The sequence below is a fragment of the Gallinula chloropus genome (genome assembly GCF_964237585.1).
Source record: "Gallinula chloropus genome assembly, chromosome: 1".
Lineage (NCBI taxonomy): Eukaryota > Metazoa > Chordata > Aves > Gruiformes > Rallidae > Gallinula > Gallinula chloropus.
The window spans coordinates 106,611,285-106,631,077 of NC_140085.1; the positions used below are offsets into that span (position 1 = coordinate 106,611,285).

Below are 19,793 nucleotides of genomic sequence, written 5' to 3' on the forward strand. Positions count from 1 at the left end.
TGATGCATTTACTTTATTCAAATTTCCCAAATACACAGATAGCTGGAAGTTTCAATTAATTTCACCCTACGGCACTCCAAGCATGTAATGCATATTACCAGGTAGACTCCTGAAAACAAATCTATCTTGTTTCCTTTCTCACTGCAGTCTTTATCCTGAGGAAGAATCAAAACATCACTGCTGCAGGAGAAATTAAGTTACAACCTCTCCCTTTGTGTACCCCTCTCTGTGCAAGGGATAGGTTTGAAGGTCAGTTCAAAGTTCTCCAACAGTACAAAGTCGTATCTGCAAAGCTGTGGTCTACAAAAGGAGAAAAAAAGAAGGAAAAAAAGTGCACATCAGAAAAAGTTAAAATTAATAGAGAAATATTTAAGTATTTGAATTATTAAACCTGCAGTATTTACAACCTCTCAGAGAGAGTACTCAGGACAAGAAGTAATGTCTTGTTGAAGTTTACGTCTTACTTGAGGCATCACTAAAGCAGTTTTTCCAGACTGTGAACAACCACCAGGGCGTCAGCTGGATGGTGCAAAATATGATGAGTAAGAAGCATATCACATTAGTCTGAAACACGAAGATACACTAATTCATCCATTAAAGCTATTAATCTGCATTGAAATTAATTCTTTAGAACAACAACCCAAGAACAGCCCGATTCCTGTTAACACTGGGCCTGAATAATTTATTTTGGGTTCCCTAGGTTTGAGAGTTTCTCTGCTTTCAGTCCACAGAGGAAAGTAAAAAACCACATCATAATATCTTCTAACTCTTTCAGCTGTAATGACAGCGTGCATAAGAAGGTTTCACACAAGAGAGTAATTTATCATCTGAACACCTAGAAAACTCAGAACAGCACAATACTATATAAAAACATACAGAAGTCACAAAAGCAGTCTCACAGGCACACACAATCTTACTTTTTGAGGTCAACAGAGATGGTCTGCCTTTTAGGGCAGAGACAGGTCACAGCTTTGCCCTTTATACAGTGTTATAGATAGACAGCAAGAGCTAGTTTCAACAGGCAAATATCTTCTAATGGCACCTCTAAGGACACACTAACTTTGATACTTATTTTATTTAAAATGATCTTCTGTATTACTCTCAACTCACAGATGAGGCTACACAACACAGTCCACCCCTGTCTGGGATGTAGCATAGAGTGAAACAGCTAAAGGAGAAAGCCTGAGAAAGAACATCCCACCAGGCACTTCTGCTGTTGCCCATTAGCGTGAGATCTCCACCCAGTCAAGGTTCCACTTGTCTGTATGTGAAAGGACTGTCAGATTTCCGTATGTGAATTTAAGGGCCCCTCAAAGCTCAGACACTACATTTTATGACTAAGAAGTTCAAGAGAAATTCTGGTGCTCCGTATAATGCAAAACACAGGATTTCATCCAGTCCACCCACAATTTGTTTTGATTTAAATTTAATGGTTTACTATTATGTTATTTTTGAGGAGGGAGGAAAAAAGACATAGAAGCACAGAAATTGCCAGCATTTTAGAAGTCCTTATACAAGACTGTGAAAGAATTCATTGGACAAATTTCCAGCCAGAACTGTGCAAGGTTATTACATGTATCGATTTCCTAAGTTGACTTCCCATATCTCACGGAACAGTACAACACTCTATTTTAGCACATTTGCCACCACCACAGCAGCACAAAGTGTTAGCCTAGCCACTTCTCCAACGGCAGTCATCACCTAGGAAGGGCTCTATCTAATACAATACTTAGACAAACTGTAATGATGAATAGTAGAAATAAAACCATACAGTTTTCAACATATCGTGTATCACTTGAACTGTATTACATCTAAGCTTGTGATTACTGAGTACCAGGAATGCCTTACAGGAGAGTAGCCCTGAGTTTCACTAATGAGGAGCAAAAGACAATTTCTTTTTTGTTAGGTTGGGCTTTTATAATCCCTCTCCCCTTGTGGCTTCTCTGCTGTCCACCAAAAAGTAAGGGCATGCCACACTCTCTTGTTCAGTAGAGGTTGTCTTTTTTATTACTTCTTGTTTTGGTTACAAAAAACCCAAAGGTGGCTGGGTTAAGACATTCACCTCCCCCATCAATTGAGTTTGAATTGACTGACAGGCTCCAAAGCTTTTTGGGAGAACTGACACCTGGACACACACAAGTTAGGAAAGCTTTCTGCTTTTATGGGTGAGCAGGAATGATTTACCTCAAAGACCAGAAAAGTCTGAAAATTATAGGTACCTTTTAGCATTCCCACATTCACACACCATCTGTGTGAATAACCAACCAGCGCAGAAGACAATTGTCAATGGTATCACCCACACTCCCACTGTCTGCTATTAACACAGATCTGGAGAGACTGAGACTCCTATTGTCTCTTACCCCTGCACCTGTTCCTTGTTTTTTACCTGCTACTCTGTTATATGAATAATTTAAACATTTTTAATATAGTTTCTAGTTGATTATCATGTATTCACATAATTGTTGTAATTATATGTAACAAAATAAGGTAAATATAGGTAGTTATAATTACAATGAGTAATTATGTAATTATGCTAACCAATAGTGTTGTAACATCTGCATTTAAATTGCTTTCACATGCTGATTCAATGCACTATTTCCCACTGCTGCCTAAAAGCATCTAATATGCCTATATGACTGCCATCTGATGAGGCTCTGTACAAAGGACTTTAATGGACCCTGTATTAAAGCAAATCAAGTGCATCTTACTCTAATCCTAACAAGAGTCAGAGTACCAGGAATGAAAACTCAAACCCAGTAAGGGCTGTTCACTGAAAATCTTCCTTATTTGCAAGATCATTATCTGAAAAAGTCCTTAATGCTGACAGGCTTGCATCAAAGGTACTGAGTGTTCTGTTACTTCCTAGGTCTCTCCTGCCCTTCTCTTCTTTCCCAGTAAATATTAACTTAACAAGGCTTCACAATTGTTTTTACAAAGTATCATACCCTATTCCTACCAGACAATTACCACACACCAAATCAGAAAGCCTTAAACTTTGATGATACTGACTTAAGACTTACTCCTATCTTAATATTCCTACTCATGCTTACTTGATAACTACTATTTAGATGTTATTATAAATCCTGACTCCGGTGAATCTGCCATTCATACGAAACAAACATAACTCAATAAAGTACTCTTGCTCCTCCTGGATATATATTTCTTATCTATTCCATGTAATATGTTATTTTCACAAGATGCAAATGTACAATTTAATTGCTAGTGTGCTATTGTACAAGCAACTGGAGGTCTAAGAAACAAACATATGGCGATGCTGATCAAGTGTTTTAAACCAGAAATAATTAATAAAACCTTTAAAATGATGCTTAATTGCTAAAAAACATGGATTATTTCATTTTAAGTGCAGGCAAGCATAGCCTGTGTTGGTCTTTGAAGGCCCTTATCTTCAGCAACCAGACCAAAAACCTGTTTTCATCACACAAGTAGCTGAAGTGCTCCTTTCTGTATCTGAGTGTGTATGGACAGGTGACTACAATCAGAAAAGCATGTAATAAAATTTATCCTCTGGCAGAGAACTTAACCATGCAGGTGCAAGGCAGGCTGCTCCACATAAGCAGTCCTTTAAAACCCACTGTGACCAGGCAGCAGCAGCAGACGCAGGCGGCTGTAAGCAAGCACGGTGCGTGACACCTATCCGTGCAAGGGTGCTGTGCACTCAACACACACGCACAGAGCAGCTCTGCCACGTGACAGATGTGACCCTCTGGGTAGGATGAGAAGGATGAATACGTGACTTAAAACAGAGGGAAAGACACATTTCTGAGGAAACGTCCCGATCAGTTTAGCTGATACACAACTTTGATACGTGACATGCACTTACCTTTCTGGATTATTAAGGGATTTCAGTCTCATCTGGAGAATCCTAAGCTTCTGTTTCGGGCCTATTAAAGTCTTCGTAGAAAATGTCAAGGAAATTTTTGATATTTTGTCAAGGTCTTGGTAAAATCCAGTTAGTATCCTGACTTTTTTATATTGCTGAAATGTTGAAGCTTCACTAAAGAAAAAATATTATTTATAATCAGGGTTTTGTTAGCTGAGTGATATTAATTATTGCCAAGCATTATTCTTAAGATCAGAAATCTTGAAAGATGTATTGACTTCGACTGTTCAGAACAAGGACACTGAGAACTGGACTCAAGCCAGCACCATGCAATGACTTGGGTTAGTTGATAAATGGAGAAAGGATCATTTCAGCGTGAGAAGCATTACCTCTGACACTGAGCCATATCCAGGAAAAGGAACTGTGGCAAATTCTTAACAAGCAAGGTAAAAGTTTAGGGAACTCTCTATAAAGTGATTAAAAAGATTTAGAGACAAAGCACAACATACCTACTCGCCTCTGATTCTACTGTGTTTCCAGCATAATCTGTTATTTTAACTCGAATGAAACCTCTCCTAATGTTTTTATTCCAGGTAGCAATATCCAGTAAGTAGTTATACACTGAAAAAGAAACAGGAAATAATAAAACTCAAAGAATGACCTAACCAGATACAGTTCTTGTTATCCCCCTGTTAAAAGTATTCAATGTTTGATGACAGGAATAGTGACTATTTAATTCAAAGTTACCAGCTCAAAGCAGAATAAGAAGGTATTGAGAAAAGTGAGCTTCTATCAAATGCCTGCTTGGGGTTCTATATCATTAGTGCATCATTTCCTCCAATTCTTACACGGAAAGGATTTGCATCAGAAAGCTACCATCAGAATTAGCATCAAGAATTTGGCCTGCTTACAGAAAAAACACACAAATCAAGTCCTAACTAGTACCTTCATATAGTGTAGCAACACTAAAGTTACCCACAAGAGTGACATGAGGGCCAGCTGAGGTACACAGGCAGGGAGAGAGGAGGAACAGCACTGCCACAAGATGTATGTAGAAGCCAAATGAGCAATTAGCTAGGTGAGCAGATTAATCAGGTGGTAAAAGCTGATTAATTCCCATGCCTTGCTTTGCCCAGCCTGAGCATGTGTAATAGTACGTCGTCCAAACACCTTTCCCTCAGAGAAGTCAACTTGCTAAAACCTGTTGATATTAGAACTTCATGGGGAAGACTGAGGAAGGATGGAGGAGGAGTGTTGATTGCCTTCCTGTGCTCCAGCCTCTCTTTGATGTAAGTAAGCGTGATTACCACTATAAAAACTAGATATTTGGTCCCTGATCACAAAGCTTGCTGAGACAACAGGAAAAGCTAATGAGAAGACTTAATTTCACTTGAATTCCCTGTAAACCTATCCCCATACCCCAAACCAAAGAACCTTAAACATAACAAATTGAGTGTGATAACATTTGCTTACTGTGGTAAAGTCTGTTAATAAAAACAGAAATCAGATAAGAATCTAATCCGGACCTCTACATGGATAGGTAGATATCTAACCTGTTACAGCTAAAACCCATGCCATGAGAAGTCATTCCCATTGAGTTCAACCCTGAAACAGTCAGCTAGGTCCCCCACCCAGGGCACCCAATGGCTCCCATTTTTGCTCTCTGAAAAAGGCAGCAATGACCCCATCAAAACAGGTTCTCTCAGTCCAGCTTTCTCCCTGTCACTTGGTTCTCCTTTTCTGGCAGTCCATTCCATTACTTTTAATTCTCATCTCACATATTGCGTAGTCTTCTGCCACAATCATCATACTTCTTCCTCCAGTTTGTGAACTGCCACTTAGCTCATGGTTAATATACCATATTACACAGCAGTTAACATTAACTTTCTACTTTCAACACGAGCAGCTAAAATATAACACCCATAACATTTCATAAAGAGCTTGTTACACAGGTATTCCGTCACTTACTACAGAATGGGTCTTTATCAGAGGTGTCAAAATAAGCTTTTGTTGGTGAACTCATTGGAATTAGCAGGTTTTTCCATCTATCAGCATAATAACCTGAAATACGAAGTTATACATTTCATTTCAGACATTTAGAAATCATGATATGTATATAATTACACAAATAAAACTCACCCAAAGTGACAAATTTTACAGAATCATAGGAAGGTTTTGGTTGGAAGGTACCTCAAAGCCCATCTTGTTCCAACCCCCTGCCATGGACAGGGACACCCTGCACAAGCCCAGTTTACACAAAGCCCCTTCCAACCCGGCCTTGAACACTGCCAGAGAGGGAGCAGCCACAGCTGCTCTGGGCAGCCTGTGCCAGCGCCTCACCACCCTCACAGGGAAGAATTTCTTCCTAACATCTAATAAACCCACATGGGCCCATCTTTCCAGCCTGTCAAGGTCCCTCTGGATGGCATCCCTTCCTTCCCTCATGTTGACCTCGTCACCCTGCTTAGTATTGTCAGCAAACTTGCTCAGGATGTACTCTATTCCACTGTCCATGTCACCAACAAAGATGCTGAACAGTGCCAGTCCCTGAGGAACATCTCTCATCACTGGTGTCCACATGGACATTGAGCCATTGACCACAACTCTTTGAATGTGACCATCCAGCCAGTCCCTTATCCACCAAATGGTCCATCTGTCAAATCCATGTCTCTCCAATTTAGAGAAAAGGATGTTGTGTGGGACAGTGTCAAATACTTTGCACAAGTCTAGGAAGATGGTGTCTGTCACCCTTCCTTTGTCCACCAACTCTGTTACCCAATCTGAGAAGGGCGACAGATTTGTTAGGCACGATTTGCCCTTCATGTTGGCTTTAATTTTCTTAAATATTGTCTGAGAAAGTAAATTGACTTGAAAAATGCAGGAATCTCCTAAGTACAATAGAATGTATTAAGCAAACATTTTGTTCCTCAAATATATTTGTATCACTAAAATTGTTGTAATGTAATAGTTGGAATCTTTTTAGTCTAGCATACTATCTCCAAAGAAATATTGCTTATAAACTCCTGCAGACATAATAGCAACAAACCCAAAAAGTGGCCTGCACATTTGCAGAGAACAGTTACAGAACAGCTTCACATTAGGTAAAATTTCTTCCTTTATTCTTTGAATCATTACAGTAAATATTTGTAAAACTTTTAGTCTATAATTGTGGATATTATTTAGTAAAATGTTAGATACTCTGTAAACCTCCTAAGCTTATTGATGTAACATAGAAAGAACATTTGGTTTATATTTTTGGGCTTGATAATGGTCCTTGTATCTAAAACGGTTGATCCTATTCTCTCCTTCTTGATTTCCTTGCCTAGAGTAGACAGCAAGGGCTAGTTCCAGGTTGCAAAGCTGCCACTGCAGGGCAGCAAGCAGGAAAGCTTGCAGTAGAAGGATTCTGCTTCTCCTCTCAGTTCACTGATTCAACTGCCTGACACCTCCTCATAGGTGTTTTGATTATTAAAAAAAACCCCAAACAAACTGCAACAAAAAGGTCCTCTTGGCAGCTGACTGATGAAATTTTTCTCCACCACTAGCTTGGGCATTCTGTGTAAGTGCATCAGGCACAGTGTATAACCATGCTGGGGACGTCCTGGTGTCTTTCTGCTCTACTATAATGTCCCGTTATGGTCAGGTTTTATTATAAAATAGCATATAGATCCGTCTATGCTTTCTCTTCAAACCTGATCTAAGCAATATAGATTGTACACCCTAATAGAAGGATGTAAAAAAACCCTTAACAACTACACTCCCCTCCAAATAAAAGCTTGATTTCAAAATAAGATCCAGAAAACCCATGAAGTTGCTATAAACATCATTACCCCTAAATAAAAACCACAGGTACTCTATGGATGATAACCCACTGTGGAAGCCTGAAGTGATGAACTAAGTAGGAGTTTCTCAGTGGAAAGGAAATACACTGTGAATCCATTTCAGACTGGAAAGCCTAACGATCAAAGATTAAGAACATTGAGCACTTATGTCTAACAAAGAACTAGAAAGCAAAGCCATAGACTTAAACTACAGTATGCACCTCTGCACTTGATCAATCTCTACAGATCCCTTAACACAATACTACAGATCTCTGGAGTAACCCCAGGAAGAGCTAGTCTGGATTTCCTGGGTAATCTCACCCAACCCAGAGCAGATATGATAACACTTACCCAGTACTGGACAGGACATTGGCTTGAAAGCGTCACAATCAACACATTTTCCTCTCTTGTAATCCAAGTAAGAGTCACAAGGATATGCTATTATGTCACACTTTCTTTTCAAAGACGATAAAAAGAGGAAGACAGATCTTTGATGGTCACACTTAAAATACCGAAGTCCTTCAGGAAAGAAAAAAAGAAATATACAAAGAATATGTTGTAATTTTTATTCATGAAAGAAGAAGTGTTATCAAAGTAATCCTATTTACTTGAGTCATTCTTAGTTAGCCATGCTTTTATTCTCTGGTTAGTCGACTAAAAAATGAATGCCCATATCCAAGAAGAAACTGAAGACTATTTTGGATATTACAGGTATACAGAAGAGTCTACAGGGTTTTATATGTAAGAAATAGTTTACTAAGTTCCTTCAAATTGACAGTGTGTTTTGTTAGAAAGCATAAGTCTTGAGTTAAAATTTGCCCCGTTGCATCCAGTGAAGAACCTTTGGGCAAAAAATATACCATGAGGAATATTTCAGACATTCTTCTCTATTTTGGGGGGTAATAAACCAAAGCAAAACAAACTCTGCTCACAAAATTCTGTGAGAATTGTAGAGGTGATGATCCCGAGTCTTAAGGGATTTTCCCATGCTCATAGACACACAAGTGGAAGCCCTAAGCTTTTCCAGTGGCTCTACTTCATAGCAGCACCATGCAGATAAGTAATAGAAACATAGACAGACAAAACAAAAGAATGGGCGGCAACCCTGCCTAAAATTTCTAGAGGCTAAAATAAGCAAAATTCTGCAGCAAAAAGACCATGTTGTAAAGCTGATATCATCCTAAGGCCTAAAGGACCTGTTGAAAACCTAGTTCATCATTGCCAATCAGGAGGAACCTAAGACACAGCGAAGACTTGAAAGTCTTCCTTTCCATGTCGTATGCAAGGGATCCTGTCCAAACCACTTGGACACACATACCTTTCCCCATGCCAAGCCATATGTAAACACAGAAAAATAAAGATCACTATATGCGGACTGTATACGTAATATAATAACAAAAATTACTATTTCAAATGCCTTTGGTCTTTCTCATTTGCTGTGTGGGGATGGAAAAGAAAGAACACAATGCCCCCAGTTTGCATATTACTGAATATGTGCACTGTTCACTGACATCAGTTTAACATTTTTTTAATTTTAAACTCTTTTCTCATTAATTGAACACATTTTTATTTACCACTGAATACTGTTTTTGGACAACCAGGCTGATCCGTTCCTCCATTTGGATAGAAATCAATGGTTCCCAAAGGTTTCTTGAAACCTAGTGCTAAAGTAAAAACATCATGAATCAAAAAACCAGAATTATGCAGTCAAATATTTATCATTACATTCATTACAAAAAAAATGCAGGTCTTTAAGAAAATTTTTGCAATTTTACTGTTTCTTTCATTATTTAAATGGAAGTCATGAGTTAAATAGAATCAGTTGGGTTTTTTAATGAAAATTATACACATGTAAAGTGCTCTACACAAATCTATGTAAATTTGTATAGGATTCTTACTGCCACAAAAGAAAAAGGAAAGAACAAAAATAACTATTCAGTGCTGTAGCTGATACATTCTTTGCACAAAGAAATGTATCAAATTCATGTTTGCAGCAACCAAAATTCTTTCCCAATGTAATTTTCATTAGAGTAAGATTTTACATTTTTTAAATATGACATTGGATTCTGAGCTACACTAATGTAAGCAGTATATCAAAGTAGAAAAATCTGTACCCATCCTATAAATGACCATGAGTAAGATTTAGCTCTGACCTACCTTCCTTTTCAGTGCACATGATCTTTATTCACATAATTGGAGCATTATAAGCTGTAATTTTACAGCTTTGCATATAAATTTGTATAGTAAAATGCTTTAATTATTAATATCATTAAAGAAATGTATATGAAACTACACAAATAATGGGATAAGGGTGTTAGGTTTGAAAGGTTTACTTATGGTTTTGATTAAAAAGCCAAAAAACAGATTTTATCATGGATGAAGCAAATTTTACAATGTTCTTAATTTTAGCCTTATAGTAATGTGATGTAGAATTTTAAGCAGTGCATCTGTTGTGTGCTAATGTGACACAGCTGAGACTGGCCCTCTCAGAAGGGACTAATTCAGTGATAATCACATGCTTACAGCCTCTTCTGTTCATACACACTAGCACAGTGAAAGTATGTTAATGGTAAACTACTTCAGAAATATCCTAACTTATATCCAGAAGCATCAGAAGTCAATGCAACATGCTTTAATCAATGTGCAGACTCACTTTTTCACATTCAGAAGGAATATACTATAACAAACCACACAAATGACAGTGGTGTATTCATTACTTTTGCATGTCATTAAATGGACTTGTGACTATACAGCTATCTACAGATGCTGTTGGGCACAGAATTTATTTTAATATTCTTGGGTTCAGTCATGAAGCTTCACCTACTCCATAACACAGCTGCTCTGCCAGAACTGAACAAAACGGCCCATCACTGCCTAAGTCATTAGTAAAGTTGAGTTTCAATTTCTTGATGAATAACATAAAGTGTGATTTCAAAAGTACAGGCACTGTTAGAAAGCACAGCACAGGAATCTACCTGATAACACAAATACATTTCTGCAGCACTATTTGGATGTCACTGAAACAGTTTATCCCTTCTCTTTTGCCTTCCTGCCTTTCCTTAAGTTGAAATAGGAAGGTTATGGCTATGACATTACCATCAGTATCTGAATGGATCACATCAACAAACTGTGCATCCGTAGGATCCAGTCTCCTCTCTGGTGGTTCTCCAGTGAACAAAGGGCCAGCTGGATCGAGACCTAAACAGAAACAACGCTAGAATTGCAAATCCTGGGGTCTGTTTCTACAGATACCTACAGATATATATGAGACTGGCATTTGAGCATAATTTATCATTAGCTGTTCATTTTCCTTGGATAAAAATAAAAAATCAGAACAATTCTCAAGTTTCTGTTCTTCAACTTGCTAAGCAAAGCAAGGGTTCCAACCACAAGACTGATCAACCCACATCTTTGAATTTCTCTCTCTCTTTCATTAGTTGTTCTCATCTCCAAGTTCTCCAGATGAATCATAAGACAACAACATTAGGGATCAAATCAGGAGTATTAACTTTGTCCTTTTCCCCACAAAATACCTTACCTACTAAGTACTTCATAAAAGTGAAATGCACAGTATAACTGCTCTCACCACCAGAACACAAGATGAAGACATCTTGGATTGAGACAATTTCAGAATTGCCTGAATCATTTTATCAGTTGGTGCTGAAATTAGTTATAGAAAAACAATTGCTATAAAAAACTAAGTGAAATAGTTTTTGACCACATTTTCACCTAAAGGAGGTCAGCTATGACAGAAGAGATTCCAACTCAGATCCACAAAAAACACTTCATATGAAAGAGGACGGGACTTGGGTGGCAAAGTATTTCTAGATTAAACACTGAATATTCTCACTCATGTTAGGGATAAGGAATTATGTTGCGTACCCCTGAAGACTGATAGTTTTCATGATGGTAGTTTCTGTCCTTCACAGGAAAGTTGTTAGCTGAGGTTTCATCTTCTCTTATTTTCTTGACATAAATAAAGGAATATAACTGAAGCCTAACACACTCTATGCCCCAGCTTTTAGATTACTGTACTAGAAAGGGAGGAGTCTTTAATTGCCTCTTTTAAGGCTGGCTACTGGCTCCTCTGACATTCCAGGAAAAGTTTACTTAAGTACTCTGATGAGTGTTGGAGCTATGAATGGGGGGTGAGGGTAACCACCTCCTTTCAGTCTGAAAACAGATGCTCTCCTAAATCAAAAACACTATCAGGAGCCAATGGTCCCTTCACCCCTTAGCACCTTTTCTGACAGTTAGCTTAGTGAGCTTCCTTCTCAACACCCTAGCTGCAGTGAGTTTTGCTCTTTCACCACAAGAAGTCTCAGGATCCTGTGCTCCCAAATTAACCCTGTGGCTTCTGTCCTGGGAGCTAACATCGGTTAATTGACTGACTGTTAGAAGTTAATCCTAAACTTTGTGCAACCCTGGTCCTGAAACATATACCCAAATGACAGCAGTCCAATTCTCACTATATGTGGCACCTCCTGCAGATGATGCCAACAATGTATGAGGTAAGATTTGCAGTGTCCATACACAGGCTGGATAGCAGACAGCTCAACATACTAAAATTTGCACCATGTTCAGATAACTCAAACTGAAATTGAGTCCTTGTGCATGATTCCTGTGGTCTGACCAAGAGCTTCTGAACTTCCCTTCAGAGGGACCTGACTTTCTCCATCCTGACAGAAACTCGGGTAGCATGTCATTTGACCTAAGTGGCATTTGGGATGCAGCACTCAGTTTTCATTTGAGACAGCAGAGGTAAACAGGTTGGAAAATTTCAACTGAAACTTACTTCCCAAAGGCAGACATTCACAATGTTCTGAACTTCTATCAGGAATAAATTTTGCCTTGTGCATGTTACTAAAAACTCAGTTCTAATTTGTCACTATTTCAGTACTACCACCTACGTGATTCACAGCCATGACAACACAAAGTACTTTAGAACATGTCTATTGGGGTTAAACAACTTACCTGTAATTCTGCCCAACTTGCCATTATACTTCTGGCCAACGAAACCAGCTACGTGAGCCCCAAGACTAACACCAATCATATACATGGTATCAAGAGAAGCTCCATTTGCCTATCAGGGAAAAAGAAACCCACAAAGCACAACCACACTCAAGGTTAAATGAACATACATCAGTAGACTGATTTAAGTTTCCAAGTATTTTGTCAGCACTCAAAGTTATATTTCTAACTCATAACTTTAAAACCAAATGTAAATTACAAGGTTATTTTCAGTCTGACATTCTGTACTAGCTAAACATTGTATTTAATTATGAAGGCCTTTGACTAAAAACATGTAAAAAGGAAGCTTGAGTCACATTTCTTCCAAACTGTCGCACTAGTTAGAAGAGAGGTTCAGAGTGGGAAGAGGAAGACATTTACCAGATACCAGAATGATGAACCAAAACTATGAACTAGGAAAAAAAATAATCTACGTCCCCCTGCCTTATTCCTCCAATAAAATGCACTTAAAAACATAATACCTTTAACACTTACACCATAGATCTGCTGAATAATGGTGCCAAATGCACACCTGCAGGAAAGCCTTAAGATGCCTACTCTACAAAGCAGGTGGGATTAAAAAAAACAACCAAGAAGATGCTATGGAAGATTTCTCCACTAGTACCAGCAGACCTGCCAGAATCTCTGCAAAGGGAAGGGCTGATACGTGGGATCTGAAATATTAATTCATCTCAAAATGAACGAACAAGGCCTCGCAGCAGCTGCAAGTATGAAACTGATAGCTGTGGGACACAACATACTGCACCACTGTACACTTAACAAGACCAGCCCAAGCATGACCTGCACTCATGGCTTTGCCAGGCAGATCCATAACCAGCAATTCACCAAAAATCTGCATCAAGAAATTCGCAAAGCACACCTTTTTAACACACTCTGGTGGCTGTTCTTATAGTCCTGTTTTATTTTTCTATTTCATAGCACTAATTTACTGTTATAATTATGAACTGGTATCACTAAATCTAGTCCCAGAGGACAGATTCTGATAGTGTCTCTCTTGTTTCACCTCATCCTTTCTCAAAATGCTGAGTTTTTTACTCAAATTCCACATGATTTTTTTTTTACTGCAGAGTAATCAAAATTTCTGAGAATGGCTGGGAAAAGAAGTGGTGAGAAAAAAAAGTAATCAAGTGATAAATGTAACAATGCCATAAATTAGATGATAACATGTTCTGTTCATGTAATTAAGCAATAAATCTAAAGCCCAATTAATACCACTGGCATCAAGAACTGTTTCAGCAACTAACTCCCTCTAGAATGTTTGTGTCATTTTGACACCAATGTTTCTATCTGTATCACTAAATTATTTTTAGCTAAAAATATTTAATTAGGGTAGTTGAATAGCAAAAGGAGTAAGGGAACGTTTTTGTAACATTTTAATGCTGCATCCCATTTGAACATACCCCTCTCCACCTCCCCACTTCACTCATTCCAGAAGGCCTAAAGCTTCCAGGTGGCTAAAGAAATCAGATTCACTCTCAGACATACTTAAGTGAAAGGGAAATAAGAACTTGGGTGAACTTATAGATACGCAGCAATAACTGCATGCAAAGTTAGTAAATACTTTGGAAAAGAAATGTTGTTTAATAATGTGCACAGGCATCTCTTCAGACATATTTTAAATATCTATTCCCACTCAAACTAGGGTATTTAATCTTTGCCAGAACAGATGTAACTGTCTTCCTTACCAACATCTGGTCAACATAATTCTTCAGTATTTCTGCAACTTTTCTGCAGTTTTCAACAGCACTTATGTAATTCACAGTTGTAGCACCACGATTCCAATCAACAATAATGAGATTAATATCCTCTGAGAGCAGCAAAAGCTCCTTTATGTCCTTGAGCCATGCTGGTGGAGATCCTGTTGGTCTGAAGCCGTGAATAACAAAGACAATTTTCTTGGATGTATTAAGATGCTCGGATGAAGTAACATTATGTTCAATAAGTCTCTCAGAACAATCTGGATTTTCCCGTGTGTGTAGCAGCAGCTGGACTTGGAGTTCTGTCCCAGACAAAGCATTGCCTATATTAAGATCCGTAAACTCAGGACATATTTTCTCCTCATCTGAAAAAGATGAAAATGTTAGACAGTCATTTGATGAGTTAGAGCACCTGAAATACCACCTCTTCACTTTTCTTTCTACATTATTCCACTAAAAGTGAAGAACTTGCATTTTTTTCACTTCAGACCTTTGGAATGCAGTGCCCAAACACACACTGAAGAACAAGGACACACAGTTTAACTAAGGATTCTGCAGATGCCACTGTGCTCCTCTGAACCCTTCAAATACAAAACTAACCTCTCTAATTGTTCCTGAACCATAAATTTTCTCCATAAAAAATACAAATTTGTAGTCAGTGTTGATAAGAACCTTTGCTTAACCATCGAATTTAGATTCTCAGAATTTTTTCACAGCTAGTTGTATAAACAGGAAGAGTGCTGTGGTTGCTTCTTCCTCTTTCAGCCAGGGTGCCAAATTTGCTAATCCTTAGACCTTATTATTTGATCTAGCAGTGAGAAACAGTTGTCTATTCATACGGAGATGATCTAGAACCCTTCCCTAGCTTTGGGTCACCATAAGGACACCATTACCGACAAATAGGGAAAGAAGAAACAAAGGTTCCTGTTCTGAACTTGAAAAAAAAAAAAAAAATGTGTAAAATCAATGTACAGAATGGCACAAGAAAAAAATGTAGTATTTAGCATTTCTTGGGCAGTTACAGTATACAAGGCTAAGCTGTAGATCAGTCAGGATCAGCAAGAGGATAGAGGTTTTCAAAAAAGTCTAAAAACCTTTTTTCCCTGTATGCTTATCAATGTTAAAAGTTAATTCTCTAAATTTAAAGTATCTTTTGCCTCCTGAAGTCATGTTGCATGTATAAGCCACTTCAGGATTCTGGGCACAATGCTGAAACCTGTCACAGTTCTTTTGTATGACCTCTTCACCTTCGCTCTGGTATTAGCTTGTGTATGGCCAAAGAAATTTTGGGCAATCTCTTGGCTTCTAGTAGGCCATGCAACTTTAAATAAGGTTTTTGTCTGATACTTGATGGCAACTTTCTCAATTTTCCTATCATTAACAACTTTGTGAAACAAGACCCAGTCAACTTCTAGAAAGCAAAAGCAGGAAGAGAAATAGTACCTACTCAGTTCCTTAAAAAATAATAAAATAGTAACCTGAAATTCTCAGAATTTTTGAGTTGTAGGAGAGGCAGTTTTAGCTCTTCTCCTTTTCCCACAAGCGCCTAGCAGGCAGAACTGAATCTACCACATTTGCACACCTGCGATGGACAGCGAATCCTCACCGGTTATAAAGCTGTGAGGGGCAAGCAAGTGCGATGGGGTTACAAAGTGTCTGAAAAATGGATGCTATATGACAGTGCAGATCTAAACAGTGCTAAACAATATGAAATACAGCTCTTAAGATTCATTAAAGATGCAGTTTAGACACTAATTCCCTTAGGGAAATAGACCAATAACTTGTAGGACAAACCATCTATCTACAATGAATCAACTTGCCACTTGCAGACTGGACACCATGAAAAATAATGGATATTTAGAAACCAGAGGAGGGGTGAAGCCATGAAGTGTTAGAAATTGCCTGAAGCTTCCTGTCTCAAATTGTTCATGCCTATCATCATCTTATGGCAACAGCTACAGTTATTACCTCCAGGAAAGGCTGGAACTACCTATATGTCAAAATAAATATCACTGTCCTCATCATTTTGACATTGAATAATTTAAGTAACTTTTACTGTGATTACTGGACAGGTTATTAACTAACCAAGGGTACAGGAAAGCAACTGAGTTTCATTGCTAAGACTTGCCCAGAAGTTGTTCTGAAATCAAAAGCTGTTTAGTTGCCTTGAATATAGTGAAACAGTTTTCAAGAACCTGGCAAAATATCATACACGTGACATGATACTGAGATGTTAATAGAATGTGTCACATTTAATCTCTAATTTTCATATGATGACATAGGACAACAAAACTTGAAGAGATATTCTATAATGCAAATGTCTTATACAAAGTTAAATTATAAAAAGCAGTCACTTGATTAAATTTCTGCTGTTCAGATTCAAAGTTACAACATGGAACTCCTTCATTTTTGCCTAGTACCATTCTTAAATCCAAGTTTAACTGCTGATCCTAATAATTCACTCCCACGTATCTAACGTAGAAAAGATTAATGCTAAGATATTGTTGATGTGTTCCTTCATATCCATTCAAATGTTCTTATTTCTCATAATTTGTTTGGTAGAAATAATAACTAATTCTTCTGAAGCCAGTGGAATGACACTGACATAAAACAGAGACAGGGTCTAGTCCACGGAAGTGAGAAATCTAACACAAGGAAATTATTTCATGTGACAAAGCGTATTTACTAGCTGGGAAATGTCAAAGGGAAACAACTTGTTTACTTATGGCTGTGAAATGGCAGAAGTTATTCTTTGACTAGTAAATAGAGAAAGAAAAAAAAAGAAAAGATGTCTTTACTGTGAGATTAGATACATGCTATATATAGATTTATAGATGTAATACTCTGGCGAGGAGTCGTTGAGGGAAGGGTTTTCAAACTCAATTTGTGATTGATTACTGGAATGAATACCCGGCTGCCCTCTGCACACACTTGTGGGAGAACTCCCACACATTCCTCTCTATGGCCAGAACACAGAGAAAGGCATTGGGCAGTTACGGGTGCAGTTTAACTCAGAAGATACATAATTCTTACTTTCCTGTGTTCATCTGTAAGCATTTTAGGCACCTTCTGTGGTAGTAAAGGAGGAAACCTTAAGTGCACGCCGGCTTTTTTGTAACTAAACTTTACTTCCTATTTAAAGCACAACACGTAACTTGAAAACCTGTCAACCTAACAGATCAGCAACAAGCAATAAACTTATCTTAATACACTAAAACTGTTTCACAATTACCTCTTTACTTTGTACAAAGTGCACATACCTGAGTGTGTCTCTGTGTAAAGAACAGCCAGAGATAAAGTATCAGGATTAGTTCTATTTACTTTAAAATGAAAACCTACGTCTCAGTTTTAAAGTGATCAAATTCTCTTTACTAATCATCTGCTTCATTAGGCATAATTCACAAGCATTTAATCTTCCTGCCAAGTTAAATGAAGGAATATTAATTTCTTTTAAAAGCATGAATAAAGCCAAGAGACCACACCGCAAAGAATAAGCTAATGGTTCTTACCTGATTTCACCCAGTGTATCAAACAGATGAAGAAACACAATTTCAGCATGTGGAAATGGAGAAGAGAAATAGGGAATATCCGCAGACAAATGGCAAATCTACTGTTTCCTTACCGTACGCTAGATTGCTAACCTAACTGAACACCACCAATGAAGTAAGTGACATGTAGAATAGGAAGCAGAAAGCAAAGCTGTGTTCAAGCTTCTGCAATTCAGGGCTCCTCCTATTGAATGACTTCAGTAGGTAGGGTGGTTTCTGGTCTTTAAGGGTTGGGACTGTTTTTTTAATCTATTTCCCTCTCTCTTTGGCTATCAGCAGATTTCCACGTAAGCAATCAATGTTAGGTACTATTGACATCTGTTACACGCAACTCAGGAGGCAGAGTAACTACAGGTACATCACATCACACACCCACCTTTAAAAGCATCACTCAGCTGCAATTAGAAGGCAGTAATCAATCACAAATAGAGTTTGAAAACCCTTCCCTCAACGACTGGGATGGGCAGAAGAAACTTGGGACAAAAAAAGTCATTCTGGTGACAAAATAGTTTTTCTGTAAGAACTTGCAAATCATGCAATGAACTGTGTCTCCATGGATTATTTTTCCACAAAGTTATCTTCTGAGCAAAAAGGAGTCATTCTCTGGTCTGAATCCATACGAGGTCTACGAAGGCACTTTTATACAGGAGACAGATGAAACTTAGAGCCCCACAAATCTCGTTCAGACACTGACACTATGTCACTTAACCTCATTCCTTCTGTTTCCCAAACTATAGAAAGATGAAGAAACATTTATTTTTGCGAAGGTTTCTTTACAAAGCAATTCACTGGGTATATACAAGAGGACAAACTCTAGTTTCTTTGAGTTCAGTGTGAGGCAAAGAGGCAGATAAACTCCACATTACTCAAATGAGATGTCAGGACATGTGGTTTGCCTGTATCTGGCCCCCAATTACTTCCCCTGCAGGAGAAAGAAAAGTGTATCATAAGCACTGAAATAGGAGGCAGGTGCATCCCAGAAGTGGGGACAGCACATCCTTCACAGTGCTTCTAAACACAAGGAAAAGGAGTTCCTGCCATAACACTTAAGGGGGAATGTGGGTGTGTGAGAGTGTGTTTGCCCATGTATTTCATCACTTAGATTTAAGTGGCCAGACTCTCCTGCTGGCTTTGTGACTCTGAGCACCTCAACAAGGCTGTGCTACATGGGTTTCTGCAGCAGATAGTCTTTAGGAGGTCACTTCAAAGTCTCTTCCCCTTTGAATGCAGCCACATGGAGAAGATGAAGTATGCCTACTCCTATGAAACTGGACTCAGCTTAACCAGGGACCTCTTATTACATTTTTGCTTCCATTTCTCAGACTTGTCACCCTATTCTCAGTAAAGTTCACTAGGGCAGCTCTTGTTACTCCTTTGCATGATCTCTTTCACATGTTGCCCAACGATTATTATAAAAGCACAGCCCTACTGACATTGCATATTCCTTAGAATAAGTAATGGTATAGTGCAAATTTGGCCCTTTCCCTTCCACACTTCTTAATACAGATTACTGTTAGAACAAAAACTTGTGCACCCCAGCAACTACCAGTTAGCCAGCCTCTGCATGCACTCTGCATGCAGTATGTGCTGCAGTACAAGTTAAAGCATGGAGACCTCAATACCATTAAAACCGAACCTGTAATAGCCGTAGTAAAACATCTGTCCTTATCCAAGAGCCAGTCTGCTGATCTTAGAAGAAAATCTTACATTTGTACTTTTACATATACCTAATGCCACTAGTTGTGAATAAATAAACCCATGCTCTTTTACATGTGAATGGGGAAACGAAAGGAAATGTTCAGCTCCCTCTTGAACTGAAAAGCAGTAAGCCCAGCTCGCGTGTAAGTAAAGCACT

The 19,793-nt window shown here is 38.3% G+C and overlaps 1 protein-coding gene across 1 annotated transcript in view; it reads right to left on the minus strand.

Moving 5' to 3' along the window:
• LIPI (lipase I) overlaps positions 1-19,793 on the minus strand; it is a gene marked incomplete at its 5' end in the record, with an annotated part of 23,388 nt that continues 3,595 nt past the window's right edge. The window contains 9 exons of the mRNA XM_084279130.1: positions 1-300; positions 3,842-4,015; positions 4,351-4,462; positions 5,810-5,902; positions 8,014-8,181; positions 9,237-9,326; positions 10,759-10,860; positions 12,637-12,745; positions 14,379-14,755. Of these exons, the coding sequence (XP_084135256.1) occupies positions 198-300; positions 3,842-4,015; positions 4,351-4,462; positions 5,810-5,902; positions 8,014-8,181; positions 9,237-9,326; positions 10,759-10,860; positions 12,637-12,745; positions 14,379-14,755 (1,328 nt within the window). The 3' untranslated portion in view covers positions 1-197. The remainder of the gene's footprint in view (positions 301-3,841; positions 4,016-4,350; positions 4,463-5,809; positions 5,903-8,013; positions 8,182-9,236; positions 9,327-10,758; positions 10,861-12,636; positions 12,746-14,378; positions 14,756-19,793) is intronic.